A 23,129-nucleotide genomic window follows, 5' to 3' on the forward strand; every position below is an offset into this window, starting at 1 on the left:
ATTTTACATGGACCAGGGAGAGGAAGAGGGGATAATTCTGAATGTTTAAGTCTCAGTGAGTGCAGTTATAAGCTTATATTAAAGCAACGTTTGAAATGATATAATGCATAGATCTTAGGGAGTATGGAGCCTCTTTAGTTTGTGCTTATTATACACAGCTAATTTATGGTACATTCAATTTTTCCCAGGTCTGGTCCTTATGAACTTGAAAACTCTTCCTAAGCTGGATCAGTAGAAGATATATTTTCTTTAACGGCAGCATAAAAAAATACACACAGATATCTAAAATGATCAAAGTTAATGAGCTCATAAACTTCCTAACACAAACCACGCTAGAGCAGTCAATAATTCATGCTCTAATTTATGGACATCTGCAGAACAAGCATGTTTTGTTTAATGGGGTGAATGTCTCCTGATTAACTTACTACTAAATTATGTACTGAACTAATGGCATTGTCAGAGGTCTGTAAATAGTGCAGATATGAATCAATGTATTGCAGCAGTACTGTAATTATTAGTAATGTCTTGGGAAGGCTTTATGCCATAACATATTAAATATTGGTATTGATGTCCTAAATTCAAGACCAAAACTTACATAACCAACAGAGAATGAGAGAAAGAAACACTTGACAGATGTGTAGTCACGTTGCTTAACGCACTACTGGAAGGCACTCAGATACTATAGTGATGAGCATGGTATATAGAATAAAACAGAACAGTGATTGAGGCACTGTAGTTCACAAAGTGTGTTCTCTCTTTTCTTATGCTTTGATCAGTGACAGAGATGAAGCATGGCCACGAGCCCCAGTTCATTTGGAGACTCTCTCAACTCGTTACTGAAAAACTTGTATATTACTTGAAATAACTCTCCTTAGGGCTCTACATTGCCCCCAAATACTTGTCTAGTAATTGAACAAACTATCACCCAGTGGTGAATCCAATATTGAAAATGGACATTACTAAAAAGCAACTGGTTATTCTATGACCATGCTGTAGAAGGAGGTATTACATTTCATGCTTTTAATTCAATTTAAGTCTTCAAGCTTTGATCCCACTGGAATCAGTTCCAGCCCTTCCCGTGGTCTATTTCAAGTCAAATATAAGCACATGTTAAGATTCCTTTCCAATTGGATATAATTCTTTCCCTAAAACAGTTTTGTATTTCTCTTTCATATTATTAAATATATTTGCATGAAAATAGGGTCTTAATTTCTTCAGAGTTCCTTTTCTTCTACAGCTTATCCATAGGTAAAATTATAATCCTCCAACACACACCAGTGGTTTGCCTAAGAAGTGTACAGAGAACACAGACATTGTTTTCTTAAACCCTTTGCTATTTGACAGCCAGCTGAGCCAAAGGGGGCACAAGACTGGAAGTCAGGGGGACCTGGGTTCTGTTCCCAGGTCTACCACTGATTTGTTCTCTGACTTTGGTAAGTCATTTCAGTTCTTGTTTCCTGTCTTTATAATGATGTTTTCCCACATCAAAGTGCTTTAAGATCTAGGGTAGAAAACCAGCCTGGCTACATTTTATTATGATTCCACAGCAACTCAACTTACATAGAAGTCTTTGATGATCCCCTAACCTAGCTCCCCTGCACAGGCAGCAGTTATAACACATCTGTCAGAGCTCCATGGGCACAGGACAATATATACAGCACTCAACTGCCTCGGGGGAAGAATGCTTGTGGAGGGAGTGGGGAAATGTGGCTAGGGCACCTGGTAGCACACGCAAAGGGCATACTGTAGGAAGTATATGCTACATCTTTTCAAAAGACATATCAGCATCCATTGGACCTCACCTGGAATGTACCTCTAGGTATCACCACTTCCTTCTCTCTGACTCTGTCCCACCACCAACCTAGTACAGCTCAGGCTTTAATTACAACCCAAACCATTTATATTATCTAATCCATATTCCTTCAAATAAACTCATGTTAAGTTGTGTAGTACTACTGTCATAAATATAAAGGGAAGGGTAAACCCCTTTAAAATCCCTCCTGACCAGAGGAAAAATCCTCTCACCAGTAAAGGGTTAAGAAGCTAAAGGTAACCTCGCTGGCACCTGACCAAAATGACCAATGAGGAGACAAGATACTTTCAAAAGCTGGGAGGAGGGAGAGAAACAAAGGGTCTGTGTCTGTCTATATGCTGCTTTTGCCGGGGATAGACCAGGAATGGAGTCTTAGAACTTTTAGTAAGTAATCTAGCTAGGTATGTGTTAGATTATGATTTCTTTAAATGGCTGAGAAAAGAATTGTGCTGAATAGAATAACTATTTCTGTCTGTGTGTCTTTTTTGTAACTTAAGGTTTTGCCTGGAGAGATTCTCTATGTTTTGAATCTAATTACCCTGTAAGGTATCTACCATCCTGATTTTACAGGGGTGATTCTTTTACTTCTATTTACTTCTATTTCTATTAAAAAGTCTTCTTGTAAGAAAACTGAATGCTTTTTCATTGTTCTCAGATCCAAGGGTTTGGGTCTGTGGTCACCTATGCAAATTGGTGAGGATTTTTACCAAACCTTTCCTAGGAAGTGGGGTGCAAGGGTTGGGAGGATTTTCGGGGGAAAGACATGTCCAAACTACGTTTCCCAGTAAACCCAGTTAGAGTTTGGTGGTGGCAGTGGATATTCCAAGGACAAAGGATAAAATTAATTTGTACCTTGGGGAAGTTTTAACCTAAGCTGGTAAAAGTAAGCTTAGGAGGTTTTCATGCAGGTCCCCACATCTGTACCCTAGAGTTCAGAGTGGGGGAGGAACCTTGACAACAACTAACAGTCAGCATTCAAAAATCATGAATAAGACCCCCAAAATCATGAGACTAGCTTAAAAAAATCTTAAGAGTTTTTAAAATAATACATTTGGCGTTCTCTTTTTGGCTTCCTGGGTTTTAACCCATTATATGGTTCACATTTTCAAGCCTTTCTTGGCAAACATGAGGGCTTGAATATTCTCTTCTCTCTTAAATGAAAGCTGAGATTCTCAGGTAGCCAAATCACCCCTGCAGCTGGGGTTTTAAGAAAAATATCAAATAGCACAAGACTGGCAACACAATTGTGGAAGTTGGCAAAAATAAGCAGAAGGGTTATTTTTTATATATATTTTATTTTTTATGTTTTTATTTTAGATCAGTTTTGGTCCATCACTACTGAAAACAAATTTACGCTTTATCTTTAGTTCATGTGTGTATTTTTATTACTGTTAAAAGAGTTCTCAACTCCTATTCTGCACAGCTCAGTCACAATGTGGGGTGGGGAGTGGGGACTTAGCTCAGTTTATGATTTACACTAATGAACTGCTTTTCAGTATTCCTTTTCTGAGGCCTTTGCTGATTAAGTCATGTCAATGCACTGGGTTGCTGGGTCTGTAATCTGGTCACCACAGTTTTCACATACAACAATGAGTTTGTTAAATATTGATTGCTTGTGTAAAGCAGGAATCTCAATTACCATAGACTGAGTGAGTCATTAAAAAGATCTGTAGTAATAGTAAATTAAGCTCCTTTTTTCATCCAGGCAACCAAATTGACTGCGGTATTTTTTTTCTTTTTTTTTTCTTTGTGACAAAAGAACATAAGGGGGAAAGAAAAGGTCACTCAACCATAAGTTATTGAAAATTCTATTTCTTCAAGTACACAGTCTAAACTCAGGACTTCTGTAGCAATATTGCAATGAAGTATTTGCCTTGTAAGTGTAACACTGCTATCTACTGGATGGAAGAAGAACTTCACTGTGGGTCACAAATGACTAATGGCGATTTCTCCCTTAAATTCAAGGGTCAGGACCTGTGCTTCTAGCTTCTCAAGCAGAATGTTCTGTTCCTGTGGTTGCCAGGAAGTTCTGAAGAGCCACAATGCCTAGCACAGTGGCAATAATTAAGTGTTAGTGGCTGTTTTGTTTTTTTACAATAGTTATAAAGGTACAATAAGATCATAAGAATACAATTCAACCTGAAATTAACAAGTTCCCCCTATCAGAGGAAATATAAAGAACTGAGGTCTTTTCTTTCTGGACATTGTTAAACACTCCACGGCTTTCGTAAGATTAGGTGCTCTTCCCAATGCCCTTAGGCAAAATATCCTCTGCACCAGAGGCTGCAGCGTGTGTCTTGCACTGCTTGACTGCTACCCTCAACTCCAGAGACAGCTACATTTCAGTGGTGGTGAATGCAAAAATAGTAGTGGTAAAATATTTGGGATTTTCCCAGGAAAAAAGCACTATGTTAACTGATTATTCCATTAAAATGAATATAATATAAAATGGCTGCTTATTTTTAAAAGACATGTTTCCATTGGGATAAGGGCACTAGAATAGTACAAAGCTAAATTGAGCACTGTACACGGTCATTAAAATGGTGTCCCGGTATATATATAAAAAAAAAACAAAACCAGTCACCTTGGGCCCAGTCCTGCAAACAGTTACATTTGTACTTAATTTTACATATGCAGGTAGTCCCACTGAAGTCCATAGGACTAATCGCATACATAGAGGTAAACAAGGTTCGGACAAGTTTGCAGGATCATTTGCTGTAAATTGGAGGTCACTTTCAAAATCCCACCATCCGGTGGTCTTTATTCAAATCAATCAAGAACAAAATTGATTACACTTAAAAAAAATAGTGCAAGTGACTTTTGGGGTTTAAGAACAGATAGCAAATTGAGCTCCCTATGTACACAATCAACTCTGCTATATAATCTAAAAAACCTGGAGGCAGAATCTGGGGTAGATATGGACAAAAGGCAAATATTTCATTCTCTATCCATGATCACAAACTCCTGCTCAGAGTTTTCTAAACTGTTTTTCTGTTGGGTACCTGGCACATGGTCATCATTGTTGGCTGTTCCTGCATGTTGTTTTTGTTTTGTTTCTGCAGAGAGGGTGCAATTGATAAACACACTGCTATGTAAAATGTCAGTACCAAAAAGGACAGTTGAGATGACCGTGGGACAACTCATCCCTTCAATGACATATCAGCAATGGTCGCTAACATTCCGGAATGTCCAAGTTACAGTGAGATTACTGCTACAGTTCAGACAGAAAAACAGAATTATGCCTTGAAAGGACAGGAGGATTCTGAGGATGGGACAAAAAGCTCCCAGGAAATCTTTAATGAAATAACTCTTAGGTCTTCATACAAGATGGACAGAATCTGCATCATTCACTAGCACTGTAATGCTGAGCAGAGTAGAGGAATATGAACAGCAGGTGATAAATCAGGAATCCTCTTACACAAGTAAAAGCAATAGTTCAAATTCTAAGTGGTAGTGTGAAAACTAGAGCTGTGGAATAAAAGAAATATTCCCACCTCGACTCCCTCCCCAAGAACCTGGAGAATATGGAGTATATGTGAAAACAAATCTGTGGCATTGTGCCCAGATTTTTGCAGTTGAAAACTTGCTTCTTCATGTGAAGTTTCTCTGCCACTTCACTATACAAAAATTAAATTATAGCAAACTATATTAAAAACAAGACAAGATAATGGTGCAGTATGCATGTGAGAGCCTGGAAGGTGAATACAAATTATTATAGATTATGAAATTATAAAAGAGTTTGTTGGGAACTGATGTGGGAAACAACCAAGGAGCTCTGGGCAACTTGCTGAAGTCTAATTAGGAAGCTACGGAGGAGCCTTGAAAAATCTGTATCAGCATTCCTACTACTGAATGTTCCTCTAAAACTGCTCAGGTTTTTACAGATTTTACATAAAGCCAATTTCAATGGAAATTCTTTCCTCCTCCTTCCAAACCACAGAAGCCTAGGTAAATATGTGCAAGCCTCAAAAATCATTCTCAGTGAGGAAGGACAGAGTTTTACTGAAAGCAGCACACTTGCCTGCCCTTCAGATTAAATTGCAACTACAGTTGCATCTAGATAATTTGCACTAATGATGGCAGACCCATTGTGAATGAGTGAAGCTTTCAAATTAGTGAGAAACACAACACCAATAGCACTTTTATCATTTTTAAAAAAACTATAGTTCAATTTGAACTATTTATTTCACAACATGCTAGAAATATTATGTAGTATATTTTATAAAAAAAATTATTTAAGTCTTACTAACTCACTATATCTCTAGTATTAAACCTTTGCTGAGCTGCAGAGAAATACTGCCAATTTTGTTTTTAATATGGATTAAGAGCTGCACTAGTATTCTGCCTTTTGTGGATTTAAAATGTCTCTAAGTATTTTACAACACAACAATTACTAAGAAATCATGAGTTGAGTCCATGGTCATTAATTAACGAAGCAGTGAGTTACTAAATACTTGTTTTCAAATGGCAGTACTTTGTTTAAAGCAAAATTTTAGTGAATCTGTCCATTACAATGGCTTAAATAGCTAAAACAGTCTGTTAAAATAGTTAAACATCTTCACTAGTAGATCTGTTTGGAAATTCAACCGCTAATATATAAATTCTGTTTGGATTTCTTACTATTTCTGGTGAGGTAGTGTCTAGAGGTGAAGGCCCCAATCATGCTGGGCACTATAACGAGTATCTTGAGTGCCTATTATCATGATTCCAAGTGCCAATGTCTGCTTGTGCTCCCGCCTGCCGGTTCCTTATATCCACTCATTGTCTGCCCTCTTACATGTAACTTGTAAGCTCTTCAGGACCAGGACGGTCTATGTTATGTTTGTGCAATGCCTAGCACAATGGCCCCAAAGCGCTACCATATTACAAATAATTAACGGCAAGAAGAAGCAGTAATAGTGCTGAACATAGCTACTTATATGACAAAAGAAATATCCAAAAGCTGCTTCCCGTGGTTCTATTTTATTAGTAGGAAAAGACTTTGGAAAAAAGATGCATCCTACCATATGTTTTGAATGTAGTGTGGTTTAGGCTCATTTGATCTCCTTTGGCAAGGAATTCTTACAACTCAGACCCTACCACTCAGAACGCTATAGCTACACAGCCTGAGAATTTTATCCTGGGCCTTTCCAGCTACATTTTCCCTCTGATGCATTAGAAGTCTTAAGGCGTGGTTTGCCATCTTTCCAGACTACTGTACTCCTTTCAAGAGTCTGATTTGTCTTGCATTCCCACAAGTTTCACCTCACTTAAACTACTTGCTTACTTACAACATCAGACATAAAAATACAGAAGTGTCACAGCATACTATTACTTTAAAATTGCTGACTTTCTCATTTTTACCATATAATTATAAAATAAATTGACTGGAATATAAATATTGTACTCTAATTTCATAGTACAGTATATAGAGCAGCATAGAACAAGTCATTGCCTGTAGGAAATGTTAGTTTGTACTGACTTTGTAGTGCTTTTTATGTAGCCTGTTGTAAAATTAGTCAAATATCTGAATGACTTGATGTACCCCCTGGAAGACCTCTGCATACCCCCAGGGGTAAGCATACCCCTGGCTGAGAACAGGATATCTACACTGCAATTAAACATCCAGGGCTGGTCTGTGCTAGCTGATTTGGACTGGCAGGGCTTGGGCTGCGGGGCTGTTTAATTGCAGTGTAGACTTCTGAGCTCAGACTGCAGCTCGGGCTCTAGGACCCTGCAAAGTGGAAGGGTCCCAGAGCTTGGGCTGTAGCCCAAGCCCAGAAATCTATACTGCAATTAAACAGCCTCGCAATCTGAGCCCCACAAGCCCAAGTCTGCAGGCATGGGCCAGAGACAGGTTTTTAATTGCAATGTAGACATACGATTCGTGGCTGGCAGATGGTGAGGCATTCATGGAGATAACTGAACACCTTGCAGATTAGGACTAGGACTTTGAATTCAGTCCATAAATGAATGGAAAGCACAAGCACTGGGATGGCGTGTTCATTTTGTCCGTTGTTGCTTAAAGAGGTACACTGCTATATGTTGCTGCTTCCATGTGGCTGCAGCATTCACCGCAAGAGCAATAGCAATAACCTAGCCTGGAGGTGGCAACAGAATACATCACTGTGGTTAGGTCCTCATCTGAGAAGAAAGGCCATCTGAAAATGGAAGAAAGCATACCTCACCGCTGCAGCCAAGGAACGGTAAGGAGTCCCCAAAGGGGAGTGTAAAGGGTAGCTACAGACAGCTGGTTGTGGATCCGAAATTTAGTGCTGCCCAGCTATGACAAGTCAGGGCTGTGCAGGGAAAGACTTAACCTATGCCACTGGAATAAGGTTCCTCAAGTGTGTACGTGTAAGGATTAGGCATGGCAGAGCTCCACACTGGTATGCCCCTGTCCTGCCCACACAGTGCTCTCTCAAACCAGGTGGGATGGCTAATGCAGAGAAAGAGACAGAGCTACCTCTGGCAGCTTTAGGCCAGCAGGGAATTCCCCTGCACAGAGGAAATTCTTCAGTAACCTTCTCTGGCCACTTTATACTGCTTGTTCAGGCATAGCAAAGAGAAGAATTCAGCCCCATGTGTCTGTCTTCTGTGAAACACCTAGCACACATTTGAGCATTATAAAATAATTAATAATGGTACATTTAGTTTCCAAATGCATGTCATGTAGTAAGTTTTTACCTGAGTCTTCCATCCTCTGCTGCAGCTCCTCCTGGTATAATCTTAGTAATAAATATCCCAGGATCGTCCCCAATATGAGGGTTGTCTGTTCCTCCAGCAATACTGAACCCCAGTCCAGAATTACCCTGGGAAAAGAAAAACAAAAAACTTATCCGCTGCTAGAATCCCTCAGAACTTAGCTGCTGTGTGCGAGTGGCGTCTCCTTGCTTCTCAAAGGTGTCTTTTTTTTTACTTAGCAGTGCCATACTTCCAGGTGTATATGAGTCAGCCAGAAAAAATTCGCTGTCAGCTAAAACAAGGCAGGCTAGAAAAGTACACGAAGAGTTGCCAAAATCAATGGAAAAACTCACGTAGACTTCTGCAGAAGCAAGATCAAGCTTAAATGTAATAATTAAAGATAAAATTTTCAAAGGCACCTAAGAGACTTCAGAGACCAAGACTCAGTGACATTCAATGAGACTTGCGCTCCTACACCAGTTAGGAGTCTTTGAAAATTTTAACCTGAATGCTTTAATTTCCAGTAAAGCAGCCTAAGAAACAACAGCATCACTACATAAACTGAAACTCTGAATAAAACGGTGGACGCCCTATGCACCTCAGGATGCGGGAGAAGAAAAAAATTAAAATATATTATTTTCTGCTGAAAAGCAACTACTACTCATATCCCAAAAAAATTTTAAATGAGCAATTTTTGGCACACACATTTTCTGCATATTTAAAACAGCAAATGAATTATTTGGAGTAGCCATTGGAATGTATCAGGTAAACAGTCCTTTATTATTACATGTATCTATACCTGCACACACCCACAACCTAGTGTGCCAACCTCCTCTCAATTGCCAGCAATTTTAGAACCTCTTTGAGAATTATGTACTGATTGTTATTGTTTTCAAGTTTAAAATAGTTGTGGTCATAGACATTCTTTTGAAGAGCAATGATATATAAACCTGTGCCCTTTTAGCCTCCCCTCATCTGAGGAATCCAGGCAACTTTACACACATGCATTCAGGCTTACAACAGCCCTATTAGCTACTGCAGATAAATGTACAATTTGTTCACCAAGTGTATGGGGTAAAATATGTTCAATATGCTTATTTTAAACACTTTTCTGATTTTATTCTGCCTACCAGACTTCTGGGGTTTGTTATCGCCAGTGCTGCTTGTAGACACAGATAACTGGCTGCTTCAATCTGAGTGAGGAGAGAGAACTGCTCATCAAACCCACCCAAAACTCTATTTCTGTTATCACATCTCAATTTCTTCTCCTTAAAATGCATTTCAGTTAGGTGGTCAGGAATGAGGTGCACTGGCAGAGCTTTGTGGGGAAGCTTATACATCACTTGCGTACAACATGCCAAGTTCTAGCCAGTGCTAACACTCTCACAAATCTTGGGAGACAGGCCAGTCCTTGCCTACAGACAGCCCCCCAACCTGAAGCAAATACTCACCAACAACCACATACCACACAACAGAACCACTAACCCAGGAACTTATCCTTGCAACAAAGCCCGTTGCCAATTGTGCCCACATATCTATTCAGGGGACACCATCACAGGGCCTAATAACATCAGCCACACTATCAGAGGCTCGTTCACCTGCACATCCACCAATGTGATATATGCCATCATGTGCCAGCAATGCCCCTCTACCATGTACATTGGTCAAACTGGACAGTCTCTACGTAAAAGAATAAATGGACACAAATCAGATGTCAAGAATTATAACATTCATAAACCAGTCAGAGAACACTTCAATCTCTCTGGTCACGCAATCACAGACATGAAGGTCGCTATCTTAAAACAAAAAAACTTCAAATCCAGACTCCAGCGAGAAACTGCTGAATTGGAATTCATTTGCAAATTGGATACTATTAATTTAGGCTTAAATAGAGACTGGGAGTGGCTAAGTCATTATGCAAGGTAGCCTATTTCCTCTTGTTTTTTCCTATCCCCCCCCCACCAGATGTTCTGGTTTAACTTGGATTTAAACTTGGAGAGTGGTCAGTTTGGATGAGCTATTACCAGCAGGAGAGTGAGTTTGTGTGTGTATGGGGGGGGGGGGGGGATGTGAGAAAACCTGGATTTGTGCTGGAAATGGCCCACCTTAATTATGCACATTGTAGGGAGAATGGTCACTTTGGATGAGCTATTACCAGCAGGATAGTGAGTTTGTGTGTGTGGTTTTTGGGAGGGGGGTGAGGGGGTGAGAGAACCTGGATTTGTGCAGGAAATGGCCCAACTTGATTATCATGCACATTGTGTAAAGAGTTGTCACTTTGGATGGGCTATCACCAGCAGGAGAGTGAATTTGTGTGGGGGGGTGGAGGGTGAGAAAACCTGGATTTGTGCTGGAAATGGCCCACCTGATGATCACTTTAGATAAGCTATTACTAGCAGGACAGTGGGGTGGGAGGAGGTATTTTTTCATATCCTCTGTGTATAAATAAAGTCTGCTGCAGTTTCCACGGCATGCATCCGATGAAGTGAGCTGTAGCTCACGAAAGCTCATGCTCAAATAAATTGGTTAGTCTCTAAGGTGCCACAAGTACTCCTTTTCTTTCAGTGTTTCACAGTCATTATTATTTCTTAAGAGATTTGAATGCAATCTGCAAGCCCAGTGCAAATATGTGGTCCTGAATAATTGTTCAATATTGGACTAAATAATAGACAAAAAGGATTTTGGGATATACATATTGTAATACTATTCAGCTAGCTGTAATATTGGAAATGGAACATTTTACAGATATTCTACAAGGGGTTACTAAGCCTTTCTAAAATGGCATGATAAACCCATGATTTAGCCTTTTATCCATTAAGATCAGGTCCAGCTCATTTCACTTTCCATATATTTTATAATATGCGTGATCACACAATGTAGACAACACAGGCTCCCTCTTTGATAATACTTTAAGATACTTTCCCTAAGAGTTTTCCTAACAACATACTGTCAGTGAATGTCCTGATGAATCTTCAAAGTAAAGATGTCATGGAGATCACAGAGGGCCCTTAGACCACTCATTTTTGAAATATGGCCACTCCAGTTTAGATGCAGCATCACCGCAGGTGCCTTAAAGCACCGCTAAAACAGAAAGTAAGCTTTGCTTTTCTGTCAAGTGTCCGGTCGAATTTTTAAGAAGAGCTTAGCATCCGTGGCATCCCGTGGTTCTCAGTAGATTTAATCTTAATCGCTAAAACCTACTCTCAAGAAAAAAGAAAGCGGGCTTGTCAAGGAAGCATGAGAAAGGAATTTTTAGCTGGATCTGCAGCACAAGTGGATACAGTATAAGGTAACACCATGCTTGAAGAGCTTTTTTCAAATAAAGCTTGCTTGTTATGTGGGGTATGCCTAACTGTCACAGCTCGTCACCAAAAGTTCATTGAAATTCTCAGCAGGAAATTATTTTGAAAAGGTTTCACACTTTCAGTGCACTCTCCCTCCTGCCCCGCCCTTTCCCATCTTAGCCACATTAACTTCTCAGCTTTAATAACTATAACAATGCTCACTGTAAGTAATGATATGGTAAACTGCTGCAGGCTTTCCAAGTGAATCACTGCCAGCCCCTGACATTTATCCATAGATGTATGTCAGCTGTATTGCAAGACTATTCTGATTCTGCCTCTTGGAGCAACCTTTGAAAAGAATAGGGCAGCACCCCTTCCTAGCACTTTCAGATCCAGAAAATTGCTAGTAATTAATCTGGTCACAATCCTTGACCTGATCAACAGGATCAGCAAGCTGTCAGACTAGCTTGCTATATCTCTATATACGTTCCTACACATGAAAGTAAATTGGGAAAAGCAAGTGGCCTAGTACAGTAATTTCTTCTTTGTGGTTCTCAAATGAATACTGTAATCTGTGTTGCCAACCTAGAGAGAAATTTTCTCTCTGCACAGGACCTTGCCCATTTCTACCAAGAGAAAACTGACAAAATAAGACGTGACCTTCTCCCTCCCCTCAGCTTGCCTTCCCTTCCCCCACTTTCCCTTCTATAACTCTCTCCTTCTACCTAGTCAGATGCAAAAGTTTCTCATCTGCTCTCCTCCTCTAACCCCTCCACTTCTCCCAGTTATTGCATCCCACTCTTCTCTGTCTCTTTCCCCTCACAATACAAGCATGCTTTAGTCTCTCCCATCTTAAAAAAACCCCTCCCTTCATCCGACTTGCCTCTTTAACTACCGCCCCATCTCCTTTTCATCTCTAAACTCATTGAACAAGCTGTTTACAATCACTGTTCATAGCGCCTCTCCTCCAATTTCACCCAGACCCTCTCCAGTACATCTTCCACCCTTGGAATTTCAGTGAAATCACTCTTGTCGAAGTCTCTAATGACCTCTTTCTAGCCAAAGTTCAGAACCAATACTCCATCTTCATCCTCCTTGACCTATCAGCTGTCGACGGTGTGCCTCTTTCTGAAATCTTGTCCTCCCTTGGCTTCTGTGACTCTGTCTTCTCCTGGTTTTCCTCCAATTGCTATAATTGCTCCTTCAACATGGCTTTTGGAGGATCCTCCTCCTCCTCCTCCTCTCCACCAGTTTTCTGTGGGGGCTCATCAGGGTTCTGCCCTGGTTCCCTGTCTCTTCTCATTCTATACTTTATATGCTGGTAATCGCATCTGCAACCACATGTTCAACTACCATCTTTATGAGGGCAACTCATAAGATTTACCTCTCTACTCCAGACCTGTCTCCTTCTGTCCAAATTAAAATCTCAGCCTGTTTCTCTGACATCTCCTTGTGGATGTGTAGTTGCAAGCTCAAGCTCAACATGACCAAAACACAGCTTCTAATCTCTCTCCTTCCTGCTACCTTCTCTTTTTGTCACTGTGGACACCACCCCCATTCTACCTGTCATTAAGGCCTGTAATCTCAGTGTCATCTTCAGCATGGACCTCTCTCTACGTCTTCACATCCAGGCTATAGCTAACTGTTACCAATTCTTTCTGCATAATCTCTCTTTCCTATCCATCCACATAGGTAAAACTCTCATCCAGGCTTTCCATCACCTCAAACCTCAATTACAACAATACCCTTTTCTCTGGCCTTGCCAAATGCAGTCTTGCTCCGCTCAGATCCATTTATAGAATCATAGAATATCAGGGTTGGAAGGGACCTCAGGAGGTCATCTAGTCCAATCCCCTGCTCAGAACATTCAAAATGTTGCTACAAAGATCATTTTCCTAATTTATCACTTTGCCCGTGTCACTCCTCTCTTTGCATCCCTCTATTGGCTCCCACTTCCCTATCACGTGAAACATAAGCTACCTGTCTTCACTTTCAAGATCCGTCATGGTCTATCCCTATACCCTGCATATTTTCTCTTATTTAATATGGAGATGTTGCTCATTTTTTAAATTTTCAAACAATCCCTTTATTTCCCCCATGTTGCCCCTCACATTTCAGAGGAGCTCCCTTAAGCATCTGCAGAGCTACCTCATTATCCTCCTTCAAACTCTCCTTTGCTGTGATGCCTGTATAAAACTTGACAACTGTTAAGCTGCTGGTGTGCTGACATCGCAACCTATCATGTGGGCCATATCGTTTCACTGTTTCCTTGTACTCCCCCCACATCTGACTGTCTTAATCCATCTGTTGCCTCTTGTCTTACACTTAGATTCTTCTGGATTTGTACAGAACATTCTTTGGGTTTTTTTGTCTTTTTATTTAGTTTTGTTCTTTTGTCTTTTTGTTCTGGATTTTTACAGTGCCTACCACAGTGGGGTCCTAGTCTATGACAAGCACTCCTAGGCAAGATAAATAATACATATGAGTTAGCAGCATCTTGAACAGCTAAGAAATGATTTATAAATCATTAGCCAAAAATACACTAAGCCTTAATAAACCTGTACTGTATCTTTACAGAAGACTAGTTATTTCTAAAACTTTCTCAATTAAATAACAATGCCCACATACCAAACAATAATGCCCAAGCAAAGAATGCCTATATGCCAATTTTAATAGGGAACTATCTGAACTCAACTGGAGGGTTAAATCTTTTAATTGTTTCTCTGGGTATCAAGCACTCAAAAAGGTGAAAAAGTAAGGGGGCAAGGGAAATAATCTAAGAAATCCTCTAGGTCTTATTCTCCTCACCTCAGACACTAAGGGTACAGATACACTGCACCCTCTTTCCAGTGGTATGTAGAGAACATACACTGCAAACTCCACTAGTACATCTATAAATAGCAGTGTAGATGGTGAGGTACTGCTGAGGTGAGAAGAGTAAAGACACACCTGAACCCCTAAGGTATTTACCTTACATGGTTCTCTACATTCCCAAGCAGTGCCTCCCCCATCTCCCCCTGCCTCCCCACTACTGGACTTTCCCTGATGCAGGGAAAGGCTCCAGCAGCAGGGAAAAGCTATACACCACAGTGTTGACACAGCCTCGTTTTTGTTGCAGTGTATAGCTACATATACCCTACCCGACACTGCCAGTGGTGTGTAGTGTAGACATGGCCTAAGACAAAAGAAAAAATATATATGTTGTCAAGGTTCCTCCCCCACTCTGAACTCTAGGGTACAGATGTGGGGACCTGCATGAAAACCTCCTAAGCTTACTTTTACCAGCTTAGGTTAAAACTTCCCCAAGGTACAAATTAATTTTATCCTTTGTCCTTGGAATATCCACTGCCACCACCAAACTCTAACTGGGTTTACTGGGAAACGTAGTTTGGACACGTCTTTCCCCCCAAAATCCTCCCAACCCTTGCACCCCACTTCCTGGGGAAGGTTTGGTAAAAATCCTCACCAATTTGCATAGGTGACCACAGACCCAAACCCTTGGATCTGAGAACAATGAAAAAGCATTCCGTTTTCTTACAAGACGACTTTTAATGGAAGTAGAAGTAAATAGAAATAAAGGAATCACCTCTGTAAAATCAGGATGGTAGATACCTTACAGGATAATTAGATTCAAAACATAGAGAATCCCTCTAGGCAAAACCTTAAGTTACAAAAAAGACACACAGACAGGAATAGTCATTCTGTTCAGCACAATTCTTTTCTCAGCCATTTAAAGAAATCATAATCTAACACATACCTAGCTAGATTACTTACTAAAGTTCTAAGACTCTATTCCTGGTCTATCCCCAGCAAAAAAAACCAGCGTACTGACAGACACAGACCCTTTGTTTCTCTCCCTCCTCACAGCTTTTGAAAGTATCTTGTCTCCTCATTGGTCATTTTGGTCAGGTGCCAGCGAGGTTACCTTTAGCTTCTTAACCCTTTACAGGTGAGAGGAGCTTTCCTCTGGCCAGGAGGGATTTTAAAGGGGTTTACCCTTCCCTTTATATTTATGACACATGCACACCTACTGCCTGAGAGAAATACGCATATATTGCATGCAGGATCTCTAAACAAATCAGGAACTAGCTAAAACCGTGGACTTTTAATTAAGATTAACTTTAAGCTTTGCTATTTTATTTTGTATGTCTGGCTAAAACAGACTAGAACTCTTACTCTCCCAGTTCCTCTGCATCTTTATCTTAGCAATTTTTACCCTACTTTCCACCTTTATGTTTGTAAGCCTGCTATAAATTAAACCTCTCCTTCTAAGTCCACTGTTACGCTAATTACACAAGCCCTTCTTCCATTATTTTTATCACATATACCAGTTTAGGACCCAATTCTATAAATACTTTGGGTAGATGAGTAGCTTTACTCACATGTATGGAGAAGGGTTTGTTGAAAATTTTCCATCAAAACTGCTTGTCAATGGAAAAATTGAGATTTTGATAAAATTCGTCTTTTCATTAAATTATCTATTTTCTGTGGACATTTTCAACTTTTAGTTGAAAAACTGAACACATAAATCCCCAAAGATATTTGGTTTTAATTCATGCTTCATGGGAGTTGCAGTTCAAATGTTTCATGCCCACATCCTCTGTGGGCCAAGTTCCTCAACAAGACTACGTTTCCCGTGGTACATGCGTGGCTCATCAAAAAGGGAAATTAAGGGGCCTCACGGGAAATGCAGACCAGCAAGGAAGCTAGGCCCATAGAGAAGAATGGAGGCATGAGGTGTCTGAACTATAACTCCCAGGAGACACCACAGCAGCATTTTCAAATAGAGATCTTTGATTTTCAGACTGAAATGTTCAGCTGAAAATTTTCAGTTTTCAATTTTTTACACCAAAATTCAAAATTTTCTGCATGATAAACGAACATTCTGACCAGCTTCAGACCAGGCCTATTGACTTCAAGGGAACTATTCTTCTGAATGAATATATATGGCTTTAAGACCTTAATCTTGACGACTCCTTTTATGTCCCATAAATTCTTATTGGTCCTAAAATACTGACAGCTATCTTAACACTTTCCATCTGTCCAAATGCTCAGTTATTACTACTTGATTCCTGGCCCTTCCTATAAAAAGGCTGCAGATGGAATTAGCACCTATGATATTTTTTCTAATTATTTGCTAATTTTCCCACCTCTTTATCCTAAGACTCAGAAACCTTCCCTTAAGTCACACATACACCACACAATAATGGGAGCTACACTGTACTGTTTCAACAAACACTCACATTAGGACTTTCTTTCTTCTAACAAACACTAAAAGACAATATTTAGGATGGGTATAAGATGGTGGGAAGATTCAGAAGCCAAGGGAAGGGGAAAAAACCTCCAAGCATAAGGCGTTTTAAGGCCCTTTCCTCAGGGCTTGTTTTATTATCCACAAAAATATCACACAACAAAAACAAATCAACCAAAAAAACGCTTGGCAATAATTTCCAGAGACTTTCCCTTCTTTAGCCAGCTGAGAGGGGAGAGAGCACATCCTTCCTCTTAGTTACCCTTTTACCCAGTTTTGACTTTATTTTATATTCTTCTATGAGCAGTCATGTAACAGGCAGGAACCCCTTTATAGGCTGCAGCATCTTTACCTTGTCACTGTGGGATTTTCCAAAGCGCTCAGCCCTAGATTAACTGTTCCCATTGAAGTCAATGTTGAGCACTTCTGAAGTTATTTTTCGAGTGCTCGAGCTGTACAGCATAGAATGGAAGACACCATCCATGCCCCAAGAAGTTTCCAGTCTAACTATTATCCTTGCTGTTTCCTCATTTGTCCAGTATAGATAACTAGCTAAAAGCTTTTACAATCCATTTTTGTTACTATGTCCCATTTAGTTACATTTTCTGGTTGAGAGCTCCTTATTTCTGGGAACCTGAATCCCTGTGGTATCAAGCCATTCAGTGTTTATCGGAATACCAAGATAATAAAGCCGGCAGAAAGGACCACAGCCCAGTGGAACTGCACATCGGAGTGGAGCCAGCTTCTCTCCAGGCAAGAGCCAGAAACTCTGTATTTCACAGCACCAAATAGGTATTTTGCACATTCTTATTAGATTTCTTACTACAGTGACAGTCAGTAAGACAACAGCAGGACTAGAAGTGGTCGACTTTTCTGTAAGAGGGAAGATGTAGAGGTATGCGTATAGAAGATTAAAATTTAGAAATGCTCCCTCATAAGGGACAGTATTATGAACATAGGAATTTGGAGATGTGCTCTGAAGGCAGGGGTTGGGAACACCACATAGCTGTGTGCAGCAGCTCACTACAGAAGCTCTCCAGTTTATTTATTAAAGTTTTATTCCTCTCTCATTCACTGGTTTGATATTTAATGAACCCCAAGATCATTACAGTTCCTTGGCCATCTCCCGTTCTAACACTAACCTGTTTTAACCTGCTTAGTATGTGTACGACGATGGGATCACAGATGCAAATCATTCCTGCAGATGAGTTTTGAATATGTATATAAATATCCTCTCATATACACCATTTTTCTTTTATTATGTTTTGCTCAGAGTTCAAGTTTTAAAAACCTGAATAAAGCTGCCTCCTTTTCCTCTAACTCAGAGAGCAAAACTATTTGCCTATTTATCAGTAGGCTCTTGAAGTCTTTTGTACTTTCAACTCTACTCAAGAGTAACATAATTCATGAAATTCTCACTCCTCCCACGTCAGCTGGCGGGTTCCCAGAGTTGGAGTTTTCAGAGTCTGTAGTTATATTATTATGCTCCATATGGTGCATATTTCCATCTGTCACTGTGCCATTTGTTGTTTTCAAACCCCTTATCAGATTCAGAACATTCACTAGGTAACCACAATTCACAAGATGACAAGAACTTTAATGTTTCTTCTCACTTGCTACCTACAGGCGGGGTTTGAACTCGCAGCCCTGTCTGGGGGAAGTACATGACTCCAGCAGGGAGATTTTTAAAATAGCATGAGGGATTGTTTTTCTTTATTACACATGCAAAAAATGAGAATGTAAACAGCATGTCTAAAAGAATGAACTAAGCCAGCCACCAAAATAAAGTAATCCTTCAGAATGGTGCAAAATGCCAGTTCACTCACTGTTAGGTTCTGGCAGTATCCAGACCCAGTCTATGCAAGAGAACTCCCTTCAGATCTGGTTTCCAAGCCCAAACAAAAAGTTCCCAGCACATTCTAGCAGCTTTTATAGTTACAGAAATCACATAATTCCCCCCTTTAAAAGGGGCTGCACCTTTTATTTCCACTAATACAATGCAGAAGGAAAGGAACAACAAAGAAAAAACCCTTAGACTGTAAGGCTCCAGAGAATGGATGTTGCTAGTTAAGAATACTCCGCTCAACAAGAACAGTACCACCATCCCTCTACCTCCCCCACACCACAGTCACTGTTCTGAGCTGTGACAACCAAATATGGATGTTTTCCACCTCAATATGCCTCCCTGCTAGGTACTAGCATCCTCCAGGTTACTCTCTGTCTGAGAAAATAATATCCATTATATGTCTTGCAGAAAAATAAGAACAGGGGGAATATGCTACAAAACATGCTGGCTAATGTTTAATTAGAAAGAAAGGAAGATGGAAGGAAATGTTAGAAAAGGACACAGCAAAACACAGATTAATGTTCCTCAGAAAAGGGGGGCAGGAAAGCACTACCCTCTCCATTAAGTCTTCTTAGCACCTTGGGAAAAGGAAAGTTAGAGTTCAGAACAACCTCTCCCTGTAGATAGGCATGTTTGTGCCACTCAGGGCCTGCACTGGATTTTTCCATTTGGCCCCAAGGGCCTTCACAATTCCTATGACCACACTACCAAGTATGAGTAAAACAGACCAAGGTAGGGGAAGCAACCACCTAGAAACATAATATCTGGCCATAACTGACCATGAAAATACTTTCACAAGGATTGGAGGAACCGTGCCAGTCAGTCCATAGATCTGTACTGGCTACATTTGAAAGCTTAATATTATTTTTGTTAAAGAGTTCGCAATGCTGTTACCTGCAAATGCTGAAGAGGCTGATATATGTAGGGTGACCAGACAACAACTGTGAAAACACAGGACAGGGGGTAGGAGGTACTAGACGCCTATATAAGAAAAAGTCACAAATAAAAGGGACTGTATAAAAACAGGACATCTGGTTACCCTAGATATATGCCATGGTGTTTGTATCTGGTGCACAATGTCATGGGTTTAAAGTTATCCACATGGTACACCAGAACTCACGGAAGATTGGCAGTAACCCTGGGGGATTTTTATCTTCCTCTGCAGCATGGGGTATTAGTTATTTACAGGTTTAAACTAGTGTAAATGGTGAATTCTCTGTAACTAAGTCTTTAAACCATGATTTGAGGAATTCCGTAACTCAGCCAGAGGTTAGGGGTCTATTACAGGAGCGGGTAGGTAAAGTTCTGTGGCCTGCAATGTGCAGGATGTCAGACTAGATGATCATTCTAGATGTCAGACTAGATGGTCTTTTCTTGACCTGCTGCTCACAAACCGGGAAGAATTAGCAGGGGAAGCGAAAGTGGATGGGAATTCGGGAGGCAGTGACCATGAGTTGGTTGAGTTCAGGATCCTGACACAGGGAAGAAAGGTAAGCAGCAGGATACGGACCCTGGACTTCAGGAAAGCAGACTTCGACTCCCTCAGGGAACGGATGGGTAGGATCCCCTGGGGGACTAACATGAAGGGGAAAGGAGTCCAGGAGAGCTGGCTGTATTTCAAGGAATCCCTGTTGAGGTTACAGGGACAAACCATCCCAATGTGTCGAAAGAATAGTAAATATGGCAGGCGACCAGCTTGGCTTAACAGTGAAATCCTAGCGGATCTTAAACATAAAAAAGAAGCTTACAAGAAGTGGAAGGTTGGACATATGACCAGGGAAGAGTATAAAAATATTGCTCGGGCATGTAGGAATGAAATCAGGAAGGCCAAATCACACCTGGAGCTGCAGCTAGCGAGAGATGTCAAGAGTAACAAGAAGGGTTTCTTCAGGTATGTTGGCAACAAGAAGAAAGCCAAGGAAAGTGTGGGCCCCTTAATGAATGAGGGAGGCAACCTAGTGACAGAGGATGTGGAAAAAGCTAATGTTACTCAATGCTTTTTTTGCCTCTGTCTTCACTAACAAGGTCAGCTCCCAGACTGCTGCGCTGGGCATCACAACATGGGGAATAGATGGCCAGCCCTCTGTGGAGAAAGAGGTGGTTAGAGACTATTTAGAAAAGCTGGATGTGCACAAGTCCATGGGTCCGGACGAGTTGCATCCGAGAGTGCTAAAGGAATTGGCGGCTGTGATTGCAGAGCCATTGGCCATTATCTTTGAAAACTCGTGGCGAACGGGGGAAGTCCCGGATGACTGGAAAAAGGCTAATGTAGTGCCAATCTTTAAAAAAGGGAAGGAGGAGGATCCTGGGAACTACAGGCCAGTCAGCCTCACCTCAGTCCCCGGAAAGATCATGGAGCAGATCCTCAAAGAATCAATCCTGAAGCACTTACATGAGAGGAAAGTGATCAGGAACAGTCAGCATGGATTCACCAAGGGAAGGTCATGCCTGACTAATCTAATCGCCTTCTATGATGAGACTGGTTCTGTGGATGAAGGGAAAGCAGTGGATGTATTGTATCTTGACTTTAGCAAAGCTTTTGACACGGTCTCCCACAGTATTCTTGTCAGCAAGTTAAAGAAGTATGGGCTGGATGAATGCACTATAAGGTGGGTAGAAAGTTGGCTAGATTGTCGGGCTCAACGGGTAGTGATCAATGGCTGCATGTCTAGTTGGCAGCCGGTGTCAAGTGGAGTGCCCCAGGGGTCGGTCCTGGGGCCGGTTTTGTTCAATATCTTCATAAATGATCTGGAGGATGGTGTGGATTGCACTCTCAGCAAATTTGCGGATGATACTAAACTGGGAGGAGTGGTAGATACGCTGGAGGGCAGGGATAGGATACAGAGGGACCTAGACAAATTGGAGGATTGGGCCAAAACAAATCTGATGAGGTTCAACAAGGATAAGTGCAGGGTCCTGCACTTAGGACGGAAGAACCCAATGCACAGCTACAGACTAGGCACCGAATGGCTAGGCAGCAGTTCTGTGGAAAAGGACCTAGGGGTGACAGTGGACGAGAAGCTGGATATGAGTCAGCAGTGTGCCCTTGTTGCCAAGAAGGCCAATGGCATTTTGGGATGTATAAGTAGGGGCATAGCAAGCAGATCGAGGGACGTGATCGTCCCCCTCTATTCGACATTGGTGAGGCCTCATCTGGAGTACTGTGTCCAGTTTTGGGCCCCACACTACAAGAAGGATGTGGATAAATTGGAGAGAGTCCAGCGAAGGGCAACAAAAATGATTAGGGGTCTGGAACACATGACTTATGAGGAGAGTCTGAGGGAAAAGGGATTGTTTAGTCTGCAGAAGAGAAGAATGAGGGGGGATTTGATAGCTGCTTTCAACTACCTGAGAGGTTCCAGAGAGGATGGTTCTAGACCATTCTCAGTGGTAGAAGAGGACAGGACAAGGGGTAATGGTCTCAAGTTGCAGTGGGGGAGGTTTAGGTTGGATATTAGGAAAAACTTTTTCACTAGGAGGGTGGTGAAACACTGGAATGCGTTACCTAGGGAGGTGGTAGAATCTCCTTCCTTAGAAGTTTTTAAGGTCAGGCTTGACAAAGCCCTGGCTGGGATGATTTAATTGGGGATTGGTCCTGCTTTGAGCGGGGGGTTGGACTAGATGACCTCCTGAGGTCCCTTCCAACCCTGATATTCTATGATTCTATGATCATGATGGTCCCTCTGACCTTAAAGTCTACGAGTCTGAGGACAGTGGCAAAACACCCACTGGCTTCAATATGGTCAAGATTTCATCCATAATCATACCCTGTGCCAACACTTCAGTGCAAAGAGGGAAAGCTCCATTGATAGAATATACTTTCCATACAAAAGACAATCTTTCTTTAACTCCTTTCCTTTGTAGTAAGGGCAAGTCAGCTGTCTTGCTGACTACAACATTAAATATTATGGAATACATGATGCAGCTCTTCTCTATTTTACATTTTCTTAATCAGTATTTCTAAGCTGATTTTATATTTTAAATGTACTCTTAAACCTTCATAAAGAAATATTCCAAATTACTTCCAAATTCCAAATTTAACTCACTGAAACAAAGACATTATTTTAAATTAATCAGTCACAGAGGTTTAGAATGTTCATAACAATGTTCATTGCTTTTAGGAAATTTACTTTGTGTGATCTCCATAACAATAGACATGTTTATGAAATGTCACCAACTTTAAAAAATATGTTTCCAAAGATTTTAGGCATAACAAAGGATTTTATATCTTACTAAGGTACTGATTTTGCTGGACGGTTCTCTTAAAACTAA

General features: G+C 40.8%; 1 protein-coding gene across 11 annotated transcripts in view; it reads right to left on the minus strand.

Annotated features, from left to right (window-relative positions):
• DLG2 (discs large MAGUK scaffold protein 2) overlaps nucleotides 1-23,129 on the minus strand; it is a 1,468,504-nt gene that overhangs the window by 421,640 nt on the left and 1,023,735 nt on the right. For all 11 annotated transcript variants that reach the window (XM_073336088.2, XM_073336097.2, XM_073336081.2 and 8 more), the window contains one exon: nucleotides 8,480-8,604. In XM_073336088.2, coding sequence (XP_073192189.1) covers nucleotides 8,480-8,604 — 125 coding nt within the window. The remainder of the gene's footprint in view (nucleotides 1-8,479; nucleotides 8,605-23,129) is intronic.

Source organism: Lepidochelys kempii, chromosome 1 (assembly GCF_965140285.1).
Source record: "Lepidochelys kempii isolate rLepKem1 chromosome 1, rLepKem1.hap1, whole genome shotgun sequence".
Lineage (NCBI taxonomy): Eukaryota > Metazoa > Chordata > Testudines > Cheloniidae > Lepidochelys > Lepidochelys kempii.